Source organism: Theobroma umbraticum, unplaced genomic scaffold (assembly GCF_002168275.2).
Source record: "Theobroma umbraticum cultivar Fairchild unplaced genomic scaffold, ASM216827v3 scaffold_30.0, whole genome shotgun sequence".
NCBI lineage: Eukaryota > Viridiplantae > Streptophyta > Magnoliopsida > Malvales > Malvaceae > Theobroma > Theobroma umbraticum.
In genome coordinates this window covers 240,629-259,399 of record NW_018397254.1, presented here as the reverse complement: position 1 = coordinate 259,399, position 18,771 = coordinate 240,629, and the positions used below count along the sequence as shown (strand labels likewise).

Genomic DNA, 18,771 nt, shown 5'->3' with positions numbered 1-18,771 from the left:
TTCTTTGTGATTCAATTATATAAGTCAATGATTATTAATGTTAATATGAGCATATATAGTTATTATCATGGAAGAGATTGAAATTAGAACACTTGAAGACCTATAGAAAATAGTATAGCTAAGCATTGTTTTGGGATGATGATATATAACGTGGTTGTGAGATGTGGAAGAAAATTGAGTTTGGTTTAGGAGACAATGGCTCGGACCAGACCAAAACCAAATTTATCATCCGAATTTTGGTGAATTTAGAGGAATGAGATTTGTTCCTTGCGCCATTGTTATTGAATCAGTCCACGATGGCTTTGTACCCTTATTTAATGTTAGGCCCCAACCTTTATCTGTGAACCACTGGCTTAAAGGCCAATTGTCCTAGCAATGGCTTGACAAAGAGAGAGGTGTTTTTTGACTGACCAAAACCCAATAATGTAAATTTTAACAAAGCTTGCAATTGAAAAGTGGGGCATTCCTTGGAAAAGAAATGCGTTGAACTTTCTCCAATTGGTAATGGAAGTTTGTGGGGGTGTCTTAAAATGATGCTAACTTAATTAGCCTTTTGGGTTCAACCGGTATATCTCCAAAGTCTAGTCTTAGGTTTGTTCAAATTAAGCAACAAAGATGCTGTCTCCTCTTTGGGTTGAGCCAAGAAGAGAAAAGGCGCTTGTATTGTACGTACTACGTAGAGAGGTGAAGGGGTTAAGAGTGGGTCGGGCAGCCAAGTAGTAAGTTGAGGTAGAGACTTAAAATATTTGAAATTGATGGAAGGAATGGGTGAAGAAAAGGCGTGTGGATAGAGCTAGTTAAAGACACTAAAAACTCCGCTTTTGCCTTGCTCAAGGGACGTTTTCATGTTTGGATACCGAGTTAAAACGCCAAAGCCTCTCCCTCTCCCTCTCCCTCTCCTTTTTATTTATTATTTTTGTGGGTCAAAATCTGAAAACTCCCCCTCTCACACGCTCTTCTTGCATTCTCTTGACACGTGCTTTCCTCTCCTCTCCCGGACCTTGAGAAATTCAGGATAGTAAAATTATGACCAAAAACATGAATGAGCTGGAGGGAGATTCCGTTGTGGGATTCAAGCTGTATGAAAGCCCCCTTCCTCTCTCTTTCTTTCTCTTCCTCTCATGATAGCCTATATATACCGCTGCCTTGCTTGTTTTCTTCACACAACTTCCTTCTCTACCCAACTAGCTGCTACTACTACTACAACTCCCACTCTCTCAACACACAACAATTCATTCACTACACATTGAATACATGGAATTCAATTTCATGTTTTATTCATTTGCTTCCTTCTTCCTCATTTTTCTATTCCGCTGTCTTTTTAAATTCTTCAAATCCAATAGCCGGGAACTGCCTCTCCCCCCAGGCACCTTGGGTTGGCCTTACATCGGTGAAACCTTTCAACTCTACTCTCAAAACCCAAATGTCTTCTTTGCTTCAAAGCAAAAGAGGTGCTTATCAATCCTTGTTCATTCTGTACGTATTTTGTTTAGCAAGTAATGTATACTTACATGACCGCTACTTCTGTTTTCAGATATGGCTCCGTATTCAAGACCCATATACTAGGCTGTCCTTGTGTGATGATTTCCAGCCCGGAAGCTGCAAAATTCGTGCTCGTAACCCGGGCTCATCTCTTCAAGCCGACATTTCCTGCAAGTAAAGAGAGGATGTTGGGCAAACAAGCCATCTTCTTTCACCAAGGAGAGTACCATGCTAAATTGCGGAAGCTTGTTCTCCGTGCCTTCATGCCTGAAGCCATCAAAAGCATCGTCTCTGACATCGAATCCATTGCCAAAGATTCCCTCCAGTCCTTGGAGGGGAGGGAGATAACCACTTTTCTAGAAATGAAAACAGTAAGCTGTCCGTCTCTATTATTGCTACTTGTACATAGAAACAGGGAAAAGTTAAGCAGGGAGAAACAGAGACAAAGAGGCAGGGGTCCTCTGTTTTTCCTTGCCCTGCTTCTGTATCCCCTGTTTTGTTTTACCTTAAGAACGGTACAAAACTAAAAGCAGTTGATCATTACTTTTAGTTTCACGTAAAAATATACTCTCTTTACTGATGCGTTGCTCAATTTTTGCAGTACACGTTCAATGTTGCGCTACTTTCCATATTTGGAAAGGACGAAGTGCTTTATAGGGAAGATCTCAAGAGGTGTTACTACATTCTTGAGAAGGGGTACAACTCCATGCCCATTAACCTACCCGGAACACTATTCAACAAATCAATGAAAGCAAGGAAAGAGCTTGCTCAAATTCTAGCCAAAATTCTATCAACCAGGAGACAAATGAAGCTCGATTGCAATGACTTACTGGGGTCTTTCATGGGTGACAAAGAAGGCCTCACTGATGAACAAATTGCTGACAACATTATTGGTGTAATCTTCGCTGCTCGTGACACCACCGCTAGCGTACTGACATGGATAATTAAGTATCTTGGAGAAAACCTGAGCGTCCTTCAAGCTGTCACGGTAAGATTATCTGCAAAGGAAATTCTTTAGTGTGAATAGTTTCTAACAGCGATAGCGCTCTTGGACTGACTTGGTTCATATTTGCTACTGTGGCTCTACAGAACGAGCAAGAGGCTATAGTTAGAGGTAAAGAGAAGTGCGGTGAGGAGCAAACTCTCACTTGGGCTGACACAAGGAAGATGCCAATAACTTCTAGGGTGATTCAGGAGACACTCAGGGTTGCTTCAATTCTATCATTCACCTTCAGAGAAGCGGTGCAAGATGTTGAATATGAAGGTCAGCTACCACAAATCTGACAAATTATCAAATCCTACCTTTTTGATACCTATTTGTCAGTGTAGTTTTATTCTTTTGTGCTATTAGTTTGACTTATTGTTTCCTCTATTGTTCAGGGTATCTTATTCCAAAAGGGTGGAAAGTACTACCCCTTTTTAGAAACATCCACCACAACCCAGAAATATTTCCAGATCCTGAAAAGTTCGATCCATCCAGATTTGAGGTAAATTTTGCAGGATTTTATTGTTTTTTCACTAGTATTACGCTTATATCCCTGACATCTTTTAAGCTCTCTCATCTCAGTAACCTAATACGTACTTTTGCTCAATGATTTAACAGGCTGCTCCAAAGCCCAATACATTTTTGCCATTTGGCAATGGAACCCACTCATGTCCAGGGAATGAGTTAGCCAAGCTGGAAATTATGGTCCTTCTCCACCATCTGACCACAAAGTACAGGTAGGAAAAGTTCTGTTACCATTTTGTTAAACAGTTTTGCAACCTTCTTCTTGTGGGTTAAAAGGGTTGTTCCTATAAATAGAAGAAAAAAAAATAAGAATATCTGCTGACATGAGCACTATATATTTTCATGGCATTTTGCAGGTGGTCTATGGTGGGTGCAAACAGTGGGATTCAGTATGGTCCTTTTGCTCTTCCCCAGAATGGTCTGCCCATCAGATTAACCAGAAAACCATAGCCTAAGAGTCCCCGACAACTCGCAGGGAATTCTCAACTTTAAACATTGGCAGCAGCAAAGGCAAAGGCAAAGGCAAAGGCAAAGCCAAGGCCAAGGCCAAAAAGAGAGACTCTTTTTGGCCAAAAGACATCCAAAATAAGAAATTTTAAGATTAGCATACAACAAGGGAACAGCCAAGTGTACAGAAGAGTCTCATAACACACACACCACAAAAAAAGAAAGAAAGAAAGAAAGACAGTTGCCAGCAAATTCTGTTTATTCTTTTTCCAACTTATGGAAAAGGAGGAAAAAAGAATGATCCAGCAAAATATCAATGACTTTTACGTGTGTTGGTCCTAAGAGGATATGTTTTTGTAATTTCCTGAAGTCCGCAAGGCAAAAAAAGAATAAAAAAACATTAATTGTTGAAATTTTCATACTACGTAAACTGACTCATTCTGCTCAATGATAGAGACTGCCATCAGGTCTTTGCTTAATGCTAGTTATCCTTTCCTCTTTCCTTCCTCAATTTGCTACCTTGGTCTTCTTCCTTTTTTCTTTTTTGGGTAAGTGAAGTTTTATTCATCCAAAGAAGAAACAGTGAAGCTCTATGCAAACAAGTTTCCCAGGGGACAATATTCCTTACGCCAGAAAGCCTAAAGCTAATTGTTTCAAGCATGGAACAAAAAAAGGTGAATGAAACAGAAGTTGGGTTCTTCCTCCCATGATTAATTCTGCTGTTTCTTTCTTTCCCTCCAGAGATGGTAGGTGTATGGACTCCATGCCAAACCCAGGAGGAAACCAAACCAAACAAAACAAAGACAAGTGCATGTACGTGCATGCATGGAATGATGAATGAGGACGATGCTCGACTGAAACTAATGAATGTTAAGTTTGATTTTTCAAGAATGAGAAATTTGGGGTTCAAAGGGAGACTCATTCATTTTGCTTCCTCAATTGAAAATAACAGCAAGAAGGAAAGGATCAAGGGAGCTGCCACCATGTAAATTATTAAATTCCAGGAAATCAAATCACAGTGCAGCATGTAGCAAGCCAAAGACAATTTCAAATGAGGAAAAAACAGAGGTGCTTGCTTTTGCATACTTTACATTTGTTTGAATGGGTCAATTTCAATCACAGGCATGCATCGCTGTTGCAGAGAATTGGCTACAGCCCTTTTCCCGCTTTTGACTCGCCAACGCCATTCCTTGAATATTGATCAAATCTCAGCCAAAACTTCTGACTTGGGATCTCCGTTTCTTGTAACGAAAGCACGTGTCCCTCCTTCATTAATTGATGCTATGGTCCAAAGATTATATCACATCCCCACCCAAAAATTAAAATAAAAAATAAACAAATTTAATTGATTCCGATGCTGTTCCTCACCACTCTTTGAATGGTGCAACGGATTAGAGAACAGGTAATCCCATCATCTTATGTAACTCAGCAACTCAAGGCAAAAATCATTGTCGTGTTAATTACTACTCAATCACGTAACGGCTGAATGATTTAAAATTTATTTCCAACTTTGACAAAATAGTTTATAATCTGTTCAGATTATTTAATTAATTTTAAATTAAATTTTTATCTTAAAAATTCTACAATCAAACTTGTTGAATTTTTAAACTATTTGATTTAAGTCTTCATTAATTATTTATTTAAAAACGTTGTTGGTAACTTTCAAATATGAAAAACCGTCTTGATACAGATTATAATTAATTTAAGACGATTCATGAAATACAAGACTGAGAAGAAAAAAAATCATCCCATTAACATCATGTCAATTTTTAAAATGAGTTGTTTTGTAGATTGGATTGTAATTTGAGCCACCAAATTATATTACTAGAATAAATGTAGTACTATCTAACCACCACCAAAATTGAATTGTCCACAATATTTGACCCCCCACCACCCTCTTCAGCTTCCTGTCTCGACAGCAAATGTTGCTGTAACAATACCAGTACAAGAGATATTAAAGCTACGCTAACCGGTGCCAGCATACGAGCAACCTCGAAGGTCCCATTCCCACGGTCAACGGGAGACAAGGCAAGGCAACATTGTGTCTACGTTGGACATTATTTCTCTTTTATCCATTTGATATGATATTTCCTAACATTTTTTTTTCCCTATTTGAATTCGTAAACACTCTTGTTATAATTCTTTCTTATTCCAGTGCTTGGCGTTGTTACCAAAATCGAGTTCAACTTAAATATATTATCATTTTTGTTAAGAAATTATTTTTTTTTAAAAAAATTAATTTTATAAGATTTGTAAAATTCAGGATTATAAATCCAATACCCTTCTGTCACATCTACATCATCTAACCAACAGAACAGCAGAGGAGCAAGAGAAGAGGTCATGTCAATCCAGCTCAGTGCCAGCCATGACATATTTGATTGTTGGAACTTGGGACTTGGCAGGAGAATGCTCAAATATCTAAGGGAAAACGCACGCGGAAAATGAGAAGAAATTATACATAAAAAGATTGTAATTCATATTTGTTTATTGTAGGCTTGCTCAATGATGCCAGCAAGCATTATGCCACAGAAGCTCCTTCGTCCTTGACATGAGATGGTAATACGCAACTTTCTGCATGATTTCAGACGAAATTTTGGATTCTAATGACAGCTCCTCCACCCCCCAATCATAGCTCGTAGCTTCGCTGCTTTTGTTCACTTGTTCCTTTTTTTTTTAAAGGCATCTTTAACAGCTAAGCATGCGGCTAAGGTTTCCTTGTATGATTTCATATTTCAACAAAATGAAGCAGGGTACGTTTGAAAAGATCAGCAAAATAGTGATGTTGAAATTTACAAGATAAAAGAGACATACCAAGGCTCCTCGTTGTGCTATAAACATTACCAATCTGTTCACAAGAATCTTTCCAATCCTATGTTTTAGAGCTTGTTTCCATGCTCAATATGTATACAACAAAGAGCACTTTACTCCATTCTGACTAGTACAACATATTCAAGCAGACAAACTGAAGGTTGAGCATCTCAGTACAAATGTGTTGGTGTGATCAACCAATCCATGCAGCTTGTCGGTGCTGTGGAAGATACATTAGCCCGCCAATTGCAGATCACTAAAGCACTGATATTTTATGCTCCCCATAACTTAAAATTCCACCTCTTACCTGCAAAAGTTGTGTTAGGTAGATCAAGATTAAGATTTTCCCAAGTTAAATTAGCCATCAAACACATGGCTTTAAGCCCACACTTCAACAGATACATTCCTTTGGAAAAGAGAAAAAATATTCATAGTGACAAAAACACACCTTCTCAACATCTTTCGTGCTCGAAACTTCTTGCTTTCTATTCTTAAGTAGCTCAACCCGATCTTGGATGAGGCGATTATGTTCTTCAGCCTATAAAAAGTTAGAAAAAATAAGACTGCCATAACTTCCCAATGTTTCTTATCAGTGAAGGTCAACCATAACAAATTAGTTCAGCCAAACAGCAACCAAGTCTATAAACCCCAAGAACACAGAGTCCTACTTCATTTGAACACTGCCCAAAAATATTTTGTACGACTATTTTAATAGCTTACCTAGCTCTGTTCAGACTTTAAGCACAGAAATGATAGTAAGAATATGAATATAGACTGAAAAAGAGAAATAGGTTATAATCGCCTACAAAGTAACTTTATAATAGAGAAATTTCGTGAGTTCATTTCTTACCCTTTCCAGCAGGCCCCTTAAGTACTGGATCTCAGCCTTCTTTGCTGTTGACAGATTGTGCACCACATCCATTATATTAGTCCTGCATTTAAATTCCTCACCAGTTCAAAAATGAAAGCATAGCAACTCAGCAATATTCTGAGGTTCTCTGCAGTTTTGGGATAATTTGAACTATAACTACAGCATGAAAACAAAGAGCAATATAACTTGTCGCCATTTATGGCATAATTTGAACTATAACTACAGCTTTTCCTTGACAAATGCTAAAATCAAGCATGTTTAGGACCACTTTTTGATCACAGGGTTCATTCCAGTAAAACAAACAACAGTTTCCATGACAATTCTCCAATTTGTGTGAAATCTGTCATCACCAACTTACTTCCCTAGTTCCCATCCAACTGTAGATCCTAACCTCAACAGGAGTTGATACACCATGGGTTTAAATATATTAAGTGACAGCAGCAAGACAGGGCTTGTTTTGACAGGCAGAAACTAAAGGAACTCTAGTCTTTGAAGGTTGAAACAAATACACAAAGTTATTTATGGTTTCTCAACTATGTCAGCTTATTTACTTGAGCCTTTCCTAAATAGCCTCGTGTCTGAGATATTTTCTGTGTACCTAGAATGTCCTTCTCATTTATAAGATGTAATTATGATTTGTTCAACACTATTTAAATGCTTCTGTTCAAGAACTGCAGATACAACTTGAAAAAGGAAGATTGGCACATAACTAGAGTCTCAGTTCTAACTTGCAGAATAAGAAGCTAAAGTGCTTCAAATCTTAGAAAATTCAATTTGCAACTGCATGTATTGAAATTAGATTGGATTGGAAATGTAATCCACTGTTATTAGTTAACCACATAACATTCAAAGAGGAATCTATTAGAAACCAGATGGTACCTACTTATCTGAAAACAAAGGGTCAAGATGTTGTTCTTCCACAAGTTGCTCCACGGTATCAAGGGCAGTCGCTACCTATAAAACAAAGAAACTTAAAAGTTCAAGGTTATGATAGATGCACATCAATGAAATGGTCAGCAAATTGAATCTGATGTAGACAATCATGTACACTAAGTCAGGTTGCCCCATGTTGGTTAAGTTTGAGATTCATTGTGGCCTTATATTTACATTCAGTCTCTCCAATTGGCTTCTTATATTGAATATTTATGATACCAGAGCCCAATTATTTTGTTGCCTGGTTTTTGTAGTCCATGAAATAGGTTTGTTTCTTTCATGAATAGACAGATGGCAATATTGATATAAGCTTTAAACCAGAGGATCTCGTTGACCCTCTTGAAGAAACTCAAGTCTCTAGGACAGCTCCCAAAGTTTCGTAACTGAAACTCAATAAGGGCTTCAAACCTTCTTAAACACATTTAATTGATTTGCAATCGAAGACCATCTTAAGTGATGCTATAACCTTCCCTAACTATAACTAACTAGGCTTAATTGCTATTATAGACTTCAATAAGTGCCTTCAAAACTCTCTTTTTTTCCCAAGATTTTTTGTCTGTATCTTTCACTATACATCATTTTTTTTTTTAAGTTCTTTCACTATACATCATTAAACCACATGGATGACACAATAATTCACCAAGAAATTTTTTAAAAAAAATCTTTGTGAAACTTTTGGATAATTAAAGCTTAAGACAACAAAATAACCTGCAAAATCCAAATGGTCATAGACCTCCCCCTATATTTTACTTGACATGTACTCAATTTCAAATGATGAAACAACACATACATCAGTGGTTTAATAGCCTGATATCAACAAAACGACCAGAGCAGTAGTAATTATAAAAGGGAATACCTGTGTTTCCTGGCATAAAGACTTAAACTCATCCTGTGACATTGAAGAGGTAAAATTAGAAATCAAATATCATACTATATAATATTAAAAGATAACAGCAGAGAAAACTGGCCTAATTTCTGTTACCAGTAATAGTTATTCAAACAAAGCAACAGAGTTGATGATAGTTCCATTGAAATGTGCAAACTAAAGCCTTTGGGTAAAACCAGTAGGCCAAAAACACTTGAATGTTGTGAATAATTTAAAGAAACAAAGGGTAAAGTAATTGTACACTTAAAAAGACTTATGAAGGCATGAGAAGCAAAGGGTATACCTCTATATTCCCGTGCAAAGAGGTAATGACCTGAAAATTTTTCATTGCACCAAGATCAAGTATTAGTCAAAAGGTTGGACACAAAGGAGCCCACAACCCAAAATCAAGAAATACTGTGATAAACACCTCTTTTCAGATAGTGTTGAAATCTATAATTCAAATAGCTCTCCTCTTTTAGAATTCTGAGAAGTTTATATAAAGAAGCTTAGCCCACATAGACTCAAATACTGAAATACAATGCATATAAACTATTGATATGGGCAAAAAAACAAAAAGACGAAGAAGACGAAGTTACCTGAATGAAAAGCTGGTGGAGACGTTCTTGCTCGGCACTTGTCAAATTTGGAAATGCTTTGCTAAATTCCTTCATAATTAGAATGGAAAAATGTATTTAAAAGCATCCACATAGTCATTAAGACAAACTAAAAGAGAAAATTTCTCAAAACATGAAATGGAAGAGATTAAAAAATAAATAAAGAAAACAAAAAAAAAAGAGAGAGAAGCTAACCTGTTTAGGACAGCTAGTGAGAAGAGAACGAACAGCGAGGTTGAAAGACTTTTTCAAATCGGATTGCCTCCTCCCTAATCCTATCAACGGAGGAGCCGCACCTCCGCCATTGCTACCCATCTTCTTCTTCTTCAATAGAAGCAAACAAGCACAACCCAATTTAAAAAGGGCGCGCTTTGTAGTTCCCAACCAATTCAATTTTCAAAATTTGGAATTTCCTCCAAATTCGCCGAGAGAGAGCCCACAGCCCTGAGTTGGAGACAGATCCGACCGCCGAAATGAATCTCTTCTTCTTTTTTAATTTCAAATTGTGGAGACTTAAAATTCGCCGTGTATTTTCTCTTTTAAAAACACACTTTCCTATTCCCCAAAATATTTTCTCTTAATTCAATTCCAGTTGTAATTACATTATTTATACAATAACTATAAAGAATATTATTTTCTAAAAAATTTAAAATTTTCATTTAATAATAATTACATTGTCTATCATTATACACACATTCTTTGAATGTTTGTTTTAAAAATTAGCTAATAGAAAAGTGTTTTTTTTTATAAAAAAAAAGGAAAATTTTTGGAAAGTTTCAATCATGCTAAAGGAGGAATGTTTCTAATTTGCCGAAAAATAGAAAAAAGAAACAAACAAAGGATGGGCCATTTAATCAGTTAATAATTGCAAAAAATATTTTGTTAAATTGGTTGCTAACATAAATGTCAGAAAAACTTAAGGTCGATAATTATCAGCGTCAAATTCTTTAGATAGCAAGCAAGAAAAATTATAATTGAATGAAATTCCAAAAAAGAAAAAATAAGGACAATTTATTGATAATATTTATACAGCATAATTATAACAACAAGAGACCCAACGTCAGAGGGCAAAAGCGGCAAGCATGCTTGGCTAAACCCTTCGTCTTTGGGGCATCAGCCATATATAAACCTTAAAAGTTGTAACCACGAAAAGCTCCGCAGCCGATCACTCAAGCGAACACCAGTGTCTGCGCTACTTCCTAGGCCAAAAAAGAAAATGAAAGAAAAAAACTCTACTCTCCAACAACTACGAACAACCCGTACCTGAATCTTAAACCCCATTCCAGGTGGCTGAATCGATTTATACGACTACTCTCCGCATATCTGCTCATAATAGTGTACAGCTTTGCATGATTGATCCATCATCTGCCCGGCTGCATGGAAAAACCACACTGATATTTGGATAGCAGTAAATCATGTAAACCCTTCAAATATACTTCAGCCAAGTAGATCTCTAAACAAGTTTGGATTCTGACTCGATGGGTTCACACCCATCTGCCTAACCAGTGCATCCTTTTCCAAGGAATCTTTAGGGTTGGGACCCTTACTTCGTTGCTCTTGTTGTGTGGTTGTGGTACCACCAGGCATGTTTGTCACTGGAGGTTTTGACAAGCCAGATAAAAGATCACCGTCATCTTTATCGTGTATGCCAGCAGGTGTGTCTGCATACATTGCCATAATATCAGGTGATTTGGCAGCAGCAGCTGAACCAACTTGAGTTGTGTCAAGAAGGCCCTCCAGTTGTTTAAATGGATCTACTAAAGGGGCAACACTTGTGCCAGTTGGTTCCCCCAGATCAAGCAAATCCGGAGCTGGTTGAACAGGAGCTGTCTTTTCCAATGCAACTTCCATGCTAGACTTTGGCACATGAGACTTCACCATTTGGGTGCTTGCCTTTGAAATCTTATGACCAGTAGCTGGCCTCTTTTCCGTTTTTGATGAACCTCCAAACAGTGAAGCAGCAAGCTTCTGCTTTTCTGGAGATATTTCAACCTGTGATTTCCTTGAATCATAGGTTTCACGTGTTCTTGAATTTGTAGAACTTGCCCCATCAACTTGTGTGACCCCATTAACTGTTTTCTGTGCTGTGGAATTTGAGGTAGACGTTGCAGGAGAGTATGTTGGTTTACCCCACTTCTTTTGGACTCCATCTAGTCGAAGCTTGAGCTCTGAGGATCCTGCATCTGATGATACAGATGGCACAGAAGGAGTTTGGTAGCTCTCCCTAAGATACATTGGCTCAGGTACTGGAACAAGTTCGGTTGAAGCAAGTAATGCTGGAGGAATCCTAGATTGCACTGTAGGCTTTGGAAGCTCATATGCCTCAAACCTGAGACCATGTGATGAAGCTTCGTGGTGATCTTGGTTCCTAAAATTGCTAATATTTAACATACCAGAGCGTTCACTCTCAGGAATATAGGGCTGAGCACCTTTTTCTATCGACTCTTCAACATAACCATTAAGGAATGAAAGGCCTTTATCAACCTGCAAGGAGAACTAACAATGATTGTACTCTTGCATGAAAAGATACATAAATTAGCAACAAGTTCCACCATGATCAAGTTGACACAACACACAAGAACCAAAAAAGACAAATAGCCAACATAAGCATTCAATTAGAGATCAATTCCATGCTGGAGCACAGGACAGATGCAAGGCAGTTCCATTACTCTTTCTTTGTAGCAACATTAACAATTAAAAGAAGTACCACCTCATATTGGATAAGTAAGGACAAATAGTGCTTAATTGATAAACTAAGGAAGTGCAGATGTCAGAGCATGTAAACAACACATCGATCATAGGTTCAAGCTCCAAACAACTACTTCAAGCAGTGCACTTGCCTGCGAAGTGGAACAGACCAATTTAAGTCCTAGATGCTTTATTAAAGCTGAATTTAGGTTATGGAAGCTTAAAAATGTAACTAACCAAACAGGGTACAATCAACTTCTACGGAAAACAGTTTCATAAAAATATGGCTTTCCCAGATTTGGAGCTCCAGCTAGAAGGGCACATTTAAAGCCAAGAGATTCCACAAAAATTGATGCAGGAGACATCAGAGATATCAAAACCAAATTAAACAAAAAAAAAAGCAATTTAAAAAGCACCTCAATATCTTCACAACTTGCATCTGATGGCATAATACACTCAACAGCATGAGCATCAAGGCCAATCACTGCTTGCAGTTCATAGGCACGTTGCTGCAAATCTGTTGAGTGAGAAGCCAATAATTCTTCCATTAAAGAATGACACTGCACCAAGAGAGGAAAGAGCTATCAGTCCACAAATTTTGTTACCATTTACAGGAGCTGAATATAATTATACATGCAAAGACTATATATTCAGGCATCTATAACAAGGCCTTTCATCAAATTGAATCTAGCTTTTACCTCTTCTGAAAACTACAGATGCTGATAAGCGAAAGAAAGCACTGTTATCAAACTAAAGTTCAGAATCAATTCAATGAGATAATGCAAACACAAACTTCCAATCTGACACCACCCAACCCCAAGCCTGATTTATTTTCTTCATTGCCAAATCATAGACTAAGAGGTGTCTTATTTTTAAGTTGTAACTAGGGTCAAACTATCCTTAATTTCTGTTGCTTGTTATTCCAAGTCATTTTTCTCCCAAGAAAAGGAGTTTCAAGCAGCCTATACATAATGTGATCTAGTTTAGTTCATTGAATACACTTCAACATGCTAAGACAACCTTAAGCTCACCCTGAGGGTCTCCTATGTGTAACCACTTAGAAACCATAACTATGAAATCTAGATTCTCCTTTTTCCTCCTTTTAATCTTTTTTGCTTCTCAAGCCAACATCAATCAGATTATTAACCTTAACAACCTTTGACATCCCTACTTTCAAATCCCTAATACCTCCAGACAATCAGACCCTTAATTCCTTTAAAAGTCCTCGCTAGATACTGTTGAGATAATTACAGTACTAAAATTTTCTACGTTTAGGCAACCAAACAACTCCAAAACATGCCTTTTCCATCATTAAAAACAATAACTTTATTACCAAACTAAAAAGACCTAACCCCCATTTGAGTATGCAAAAATAGTGCAAAATCCCTAAGATCTAGTTTCAAAGCATGTTGTTCTGCATCAATCAGATGCAGGAAAAGCAAACACAGATAGTTTAAACTATTGAGAATGTTGCGCTAAAAATATGCAATCTAACATAAAATTACCAAGGGATGCAAATAATCAACCCCATCAACAACAGAATGAGCATGCATTTGCATATAACAAATTTGTCCTAAAAGGTTTCAAAACCAACCTCAGGCAGCAGATCTACTTTCCTCCGAGCTGCTATTTCAAATGCATATATTTTCATGAGAGCTGTAACTGCGTATGCCTTCAAAAATAAGTAAAAGATCATCATGTTTCCAGATATTGAATGGACAATATACTATTATAACAATTATGAACAGCATTTTCAGATACCTACAAGAATTTCCAAAATACAAACATCTTGTTTTAACCACATCAAGAAGTGCTTAATAACTGGTTCAAGCATCATTAATTCATATCAGCGGATAGATACCTTAACAGTCTCATCATTAGAATATGCCTCTGCCACATCACATAACTTCCCAGTAATGTAGGAAGCAGAGAACTTTCCATCAGCTGTTCCATATTCCCCCAACACCCAACAAATTACCTGCAATCAGAACTCACAACCAAGATAAATAATCAAAAAATTAGTACTGCCCATATGCAAGGAACAAAAGGCAGAAAGGATACTTAATAGGACAAAACATACTTGAAGAAAAACAGATGGCAACTTAGGTTCACCAAGAATGCGCAAGTATGACTCCACCTGCCCCAAAAAATAATCATAGGTTGATTTATTATAGCTAATCCAATATATATGGAACCAATTATGGCAATTATGCATATAAATCTAAACTGACTTGTTATAAGATAAATAGTTCTTGTTCTTTTCATTTCTTATTCTTTTGTTTTATTCAAAAGGCCATCATCAAAATAACTTACAGCAGATGATCTCAGTTGACTGTCTGCAGAATCATCATCCTCTCCAAATCCCTCAGCAATCAACCGCATCAAATTGTGTGCTACCTTTATATTCACCAGATCTCCCGCATGCTCAAAAACTTTATTCATGGTCTGCGGAGTAAAAATATCAGGACTGGCTAGTATTCTAAGCTAAGAAACCAAACTGGCCAGTGAGAGGCAAAATATTACCTGGATGAACCACTGATTGCTTGGCGCAAATTGCTCCGCAAGTTCAACACATCGAGATGCTATTTCAGTTTTATAATGATTGTCATTAATGCTAATCATGTAATCAATCATGCGATCAACAATAACCTCCACATTTGTAGACTTGGTCATCTTATACAGCAGTTCAAAGGTTTTTCTCTTCAGAGTGTCATCTGGGTCCTGTGTCATGTTCTCATGTTAAATAATTGTAATGGAAGAAAGACAATTGCATGAGATATAGCATAAGAGGAGAAAGCATTCATTATAATTTTGTAGCTAAACCAAAATCATGAGCACACATGGAAGCATAAGTAATTTACACTAATTGAAAATTTCTCCTATAACATACATAACCACATCATTCGCAACCAAGGATGCATGCAAAGGCATTTTGAGCCATCAAATCACTCTTGAACCACAATCAAGGACCCATTAGTGTTACATGCTCCAATACAAGACTCATAGGCTACTACTTGGCTCAAGTCAAGCGAACTGCCCTTTGGCCCCAAAATACCCTGACTTAAGCAAGATGAGACGAAAATAAAATAGACGAATTTGTAATGCAAAACAAACATATAACTAAGGCTCGATTATATTAGACCTAGACCATTGAAGGTATTGTTATTCCACTATCAAATTACTAAAGGCTATTCAGGAAAAACTTAACACAGATTATCATAATTTGAAACAGCTTCTTTTCTCTCTTGCTTCCCCATCGATCAATCCTTACATAAGGTTTCATGAAAGCGGAAGACAAATAGATTAGTATTTTCAACAAGCTTCCTCCCTATTTTCCTCTAAATCTCATCTATCAGTCTTCCATGCTCCTGCTACTTTCCCTTTTCGCCAATTAACAGAACCAAGTAAGCTAACCAGACCATATAGGGCAAGCTATAAGAAAGTAGATAAATAAATCCTCCCAGCATGAATTTAAATCCTATTAAAGTATTCTGAATTTAGTTAGTAAATAACGTAGCCAAGTAAACAAATGAAACGAAGGCTAGCTACCAAGTCCAGGATTTAAAATAAAAAACTTCTTACCTCTAAGCAATCAATCACAGCCAGTTGGTGTTGCTCAGCAATATCTGGACTTATTTTTATCAATCGACCAAGAGCATCAATGCCCATGTATTTTAGGTTATGACTGTCACTCTGTCAACAAAAGGCAAGAGCTGGCATGAGCCAATAAAATAGCCAAAAAAAAGCTCATAATGTTCTTCAATAGTAGCACTCTGAACTTCCACAAAGGAGTCACTAGTGACAGCAGATATACCTTCAAAAATCTTGATATAACATCAGCTGCAGACTCTAACAACTTGGCATTGGGATATATAGAGGAAACACAGCATATGCACTCATAAAGAATGGCATTTCCTATATTACTTGAGGAATCGCACTTCCTGAATAAGTCTCCCACTACAGTGTACATGTTTTCACTTGCTTGCTTGTCACCACTTCCAAGCAAAGCCAGAATTTTCAGCAATTTGATCTGCACAACGCAACTATGATTGTCATATGAGCAACATTCTCAGTTGAAAAACTAAGCCACTAAAAGCTTAAGTAAACCTGAAAATAAGTATTACCTGAATAAATGGTGCTGGCATCTGATGGTAATCATATGCTTTTGGTAGTCTGCGTTCAGCTACTTGTTTAAGAATGCTTACAAAGCTGACAACCAAATCTTTGAAAGAATTAACATCTATTGTTATAAGATCAAAAAGCGGACAAAGGGTTGCACCCATGACTCCAGGATCATTATCGCAAAGCCTCTGCAACAAAGGGAGCCATATTATAAGTACAAAAATGGGACAGTGTATAGTCCTCAAGAAAAGTATATGGAGAAACATCAAATATCAAAAACATCAAGATTAAACTTGACATTTTAGAATCAGTATTGCAACCTCTCAAGGCATATTTTTTTAAAGAAAACATCAAAAACATTGAAATAGCAACAAAAAAAAAAGCATATTGAGAACTTGCAGAATATCATTTTCTCTATAATTAATGGTCGCATCCCCCTTCTTTTTCTTCACTTAGTACAGGCCATTCTACTGTAGCAGGTATTTCAGAATTTCTGGTTTTAGCTGTGAATCGTGTAGGAGTTAATTCCATTGGAAGACAGAACTTGAAATTTAATGGCAAGCACGTTGCAAATTCAGAGAGCAAGAAGTTTCCAAGTTCACCTCTTACTTGTTACTAAATTTGAAATCATTACATAAGACGCACATAGTCATGCTAGTTTATACGCAACTGGTGCAAAATGATCATTCAAACATCTGTTCCAAAAATGAAAAGGAAAAACCGCAAAAAATAGTCGTCTGTATCCATATCTGCAAATCACTCAAATGCATGAGGCATGCACAGAAACAAGATGCTTTTCCCAATTCCAATCAGTAAATACACATAGACATAGCTGCTTGCTGGTTAAAATGCATCAACATACATAACATAATTGGAACAGTAAAATAAAAGAAAGAGCAAAATGGGGGAAGACCAACCTTGCGAAAATTGGAGACAAGATGCGAGACAGAAGAGGGGGATTTCTGATAAAAGCGATGGAGGGCCATGATGGCCTTCTTCCGCACAGCCTCCTTAGGATGCCCCAGCAACTCCACAACCTGCGGCAACACCGCAGGAATTGTCTCCTCATTGATCAACTTACAAACGGCATTCAAGGCGGCGCAAACCACCAAGTAATTGTCAGACTTCAAATCTTTCTGTATGGTATTGACAATCAAAATGATCAAATCGTGATCTTCATTTAAAAACAGTGTGACGGCCAAGTAACCGGTTCTCTTGACGAGAAGACTATCATCGTGAGTCATTTTAACGGCGTGAATGTAACCGAAGGAAGCATCGTGACCGAGCATCTCAACGTAAACCAATCGGATGATGTACTCTTTCATCTTGCGCTTCGGGATGTCGGGCTCCGAGATGCGGCGTTTGAGAGTCTCGATCTCGTTGAGAACAATCCGGTCTTCTTCAGCCTTGGATCGAGCCTCGCCGATGGACTTCACCAGATCCAGAAACTCTTTGGACTGATAAAATCCGCCTTGGGAGCCCATGGCGAGCTCCCTACCAATCGTCTTTAACTGCTCCAGCTTCGCTACTCCGTGCCTGCCTCGATCACCTCTCCTTGTTGGTGCTGAGATTAGATCTGACAGTGAGTAATCGGATATCAAATATGTCTATCTCGTGTCCTGTACTAGGCAGTAGAGAACAAGACAGAAATTTTGTGTTTTCTATAAGGCCAAAAAAAAAATAGAAAAGAAGGGGAGTGGAGGAGAGGAGAATAAAAAAAAGAGGTGGGTGAAACGTAGGCCACTGCCGCGGTCGAAACTTGAGAACCCCCTATCTATTTACTCCCCAGCCCAAAGCTCCAAGTCCAACCCCTGCCCGCTCCTCTATTTCCTTCCCTCCGCAGTCTCCACAACTAAAATTCTCGTTAATGTTAAGTTTATTATAAAAATATAAAAAATTTTACATTAAAATTTAGACATAATTCTTAAAAAAATTCTTAAACTATTCAAAAAAATTTAAATTTACTTTTATTCATTCAATAAGTTTATTTTTTTATTTTAAATCAATATAAATCTTTATAATTAATATTTGATTAATTATCATTTTATATCTTACACTATAATATTAATACAGAATATAAAAAATATCACATAATTATTTTATTATTTTAAATTAATATATCATATTATCATAAATTATGATATGTCATCATATTACATTTTTATTCATTATATTATATCAATATGTTACGTCAAAGTAATCAATAATAATTTAACTAAATCAGTCATAATTGTAAAATTTATTTGATTTAAAATAAAAATATAAAAATTTATATAATTTAAAATAATAATATGAAAATTTATTTAAATTTTTAAAAATAATTTAAAAACTTTTTAAATATTATATCTAAAATTTATTATTTATTAATATAATAAAATTGAAATGGCGTATGGCTAAAGGCTGCACATCTATTCCTTTCCCCAAGAGT

General features: G+C 36.9%; 3 protein-coding genes across 3 annotated transcripts; 1 reads left to right on the top strand and 2 right to left on the bottom strand.

Annotated features, from left to right (window-relative positions):
* The first annotated feature begins 1,152 nt into the window (after positions 1-1,152).
* Positions 1,153-4,105, top strand: LOC110412019 (abscisic acid 8'-hydroxylase CYP707A2-like). Its single transcript, XM_021422424.2, has 7 exons — positions 1,153-1,451; positions 1,535-1,853; positions 2,084-2,470; positions 2,572-2,746; positions 2,863-2,969; positions 3,086-3,204; positions 3,349-4,105. Exons 1-7 carry the CDS (start codon positions 1,255-1,257, stop codon positions 3,440-3,442), a joined length of 1,398 nt encoding a protein of 465 aa, XP_021278099.1. The 5' UTR covers positions 1,153-1,254; the 3' UTR covers positions 3,443-4,105.
* A 1,925-nt stretch (positions 4,106-6,030) lies between these two features.
* On the bottom strand, positions 6,031-10,100 carry EMB3006 (embryo defective 3006). The gene is made up of 8 exons (XM_021432762.2): positions 9,729-10,100; positions 9,516-9,584; positions 9,221-9,250; positions 8,908-8,940; positions 8,002-8,072; positions 7,098-7,179; positions 6,696-6,785; positions 6,031-6,554 (listed from the first exon to the last, which is right to left on the bottom strand). The coding sequence occupies exons 1-8, from the start codon at positions 9,846-9,848 to the stop codon at positions 6,504-6,506; spliced, it is 546 nt and encodes a 181-aa protein (XP_021288437.1). The 5' UTR covers positions 9,849-10,100; the 3' UTR covers positions 6,031-6,503.
* Positions 10,101-10,526: 426 nt separating this feature from the next.
* On the bottom strand, positions 10,527-18,100 carry LOC110417203 (Adaptin family protein). Its single transcript, XM_021429439.2, has 11 exons — positions 17,261-18,100; positions 16,346-16,531; positions 16,036-16,251; positions 15,804-15,914; positions 14,745-14,942; positions 14,535-14,666; positions 14,302-14,358; positions 14,083-14,199; positions 13,816-13,893; positions 12,638-12,781; positions 10,527-12,017 (listed from the first exon to the last, which is right to left on the bottom strand). The coding sequence occupies exons 1-11, from the start codon at positions 17,825-17,827 to the stop codon at positions 10,971-10,973; spliced, it is 2,853 nt and encodes a 950-aa protein (XP_021285114.1). The 5' UTR covers positions 17,828-18,100; the 3' UTR covers positions 10,527-10,970.
* Positions 18,101-18,771: the final 671 nt, after the last annotated feature.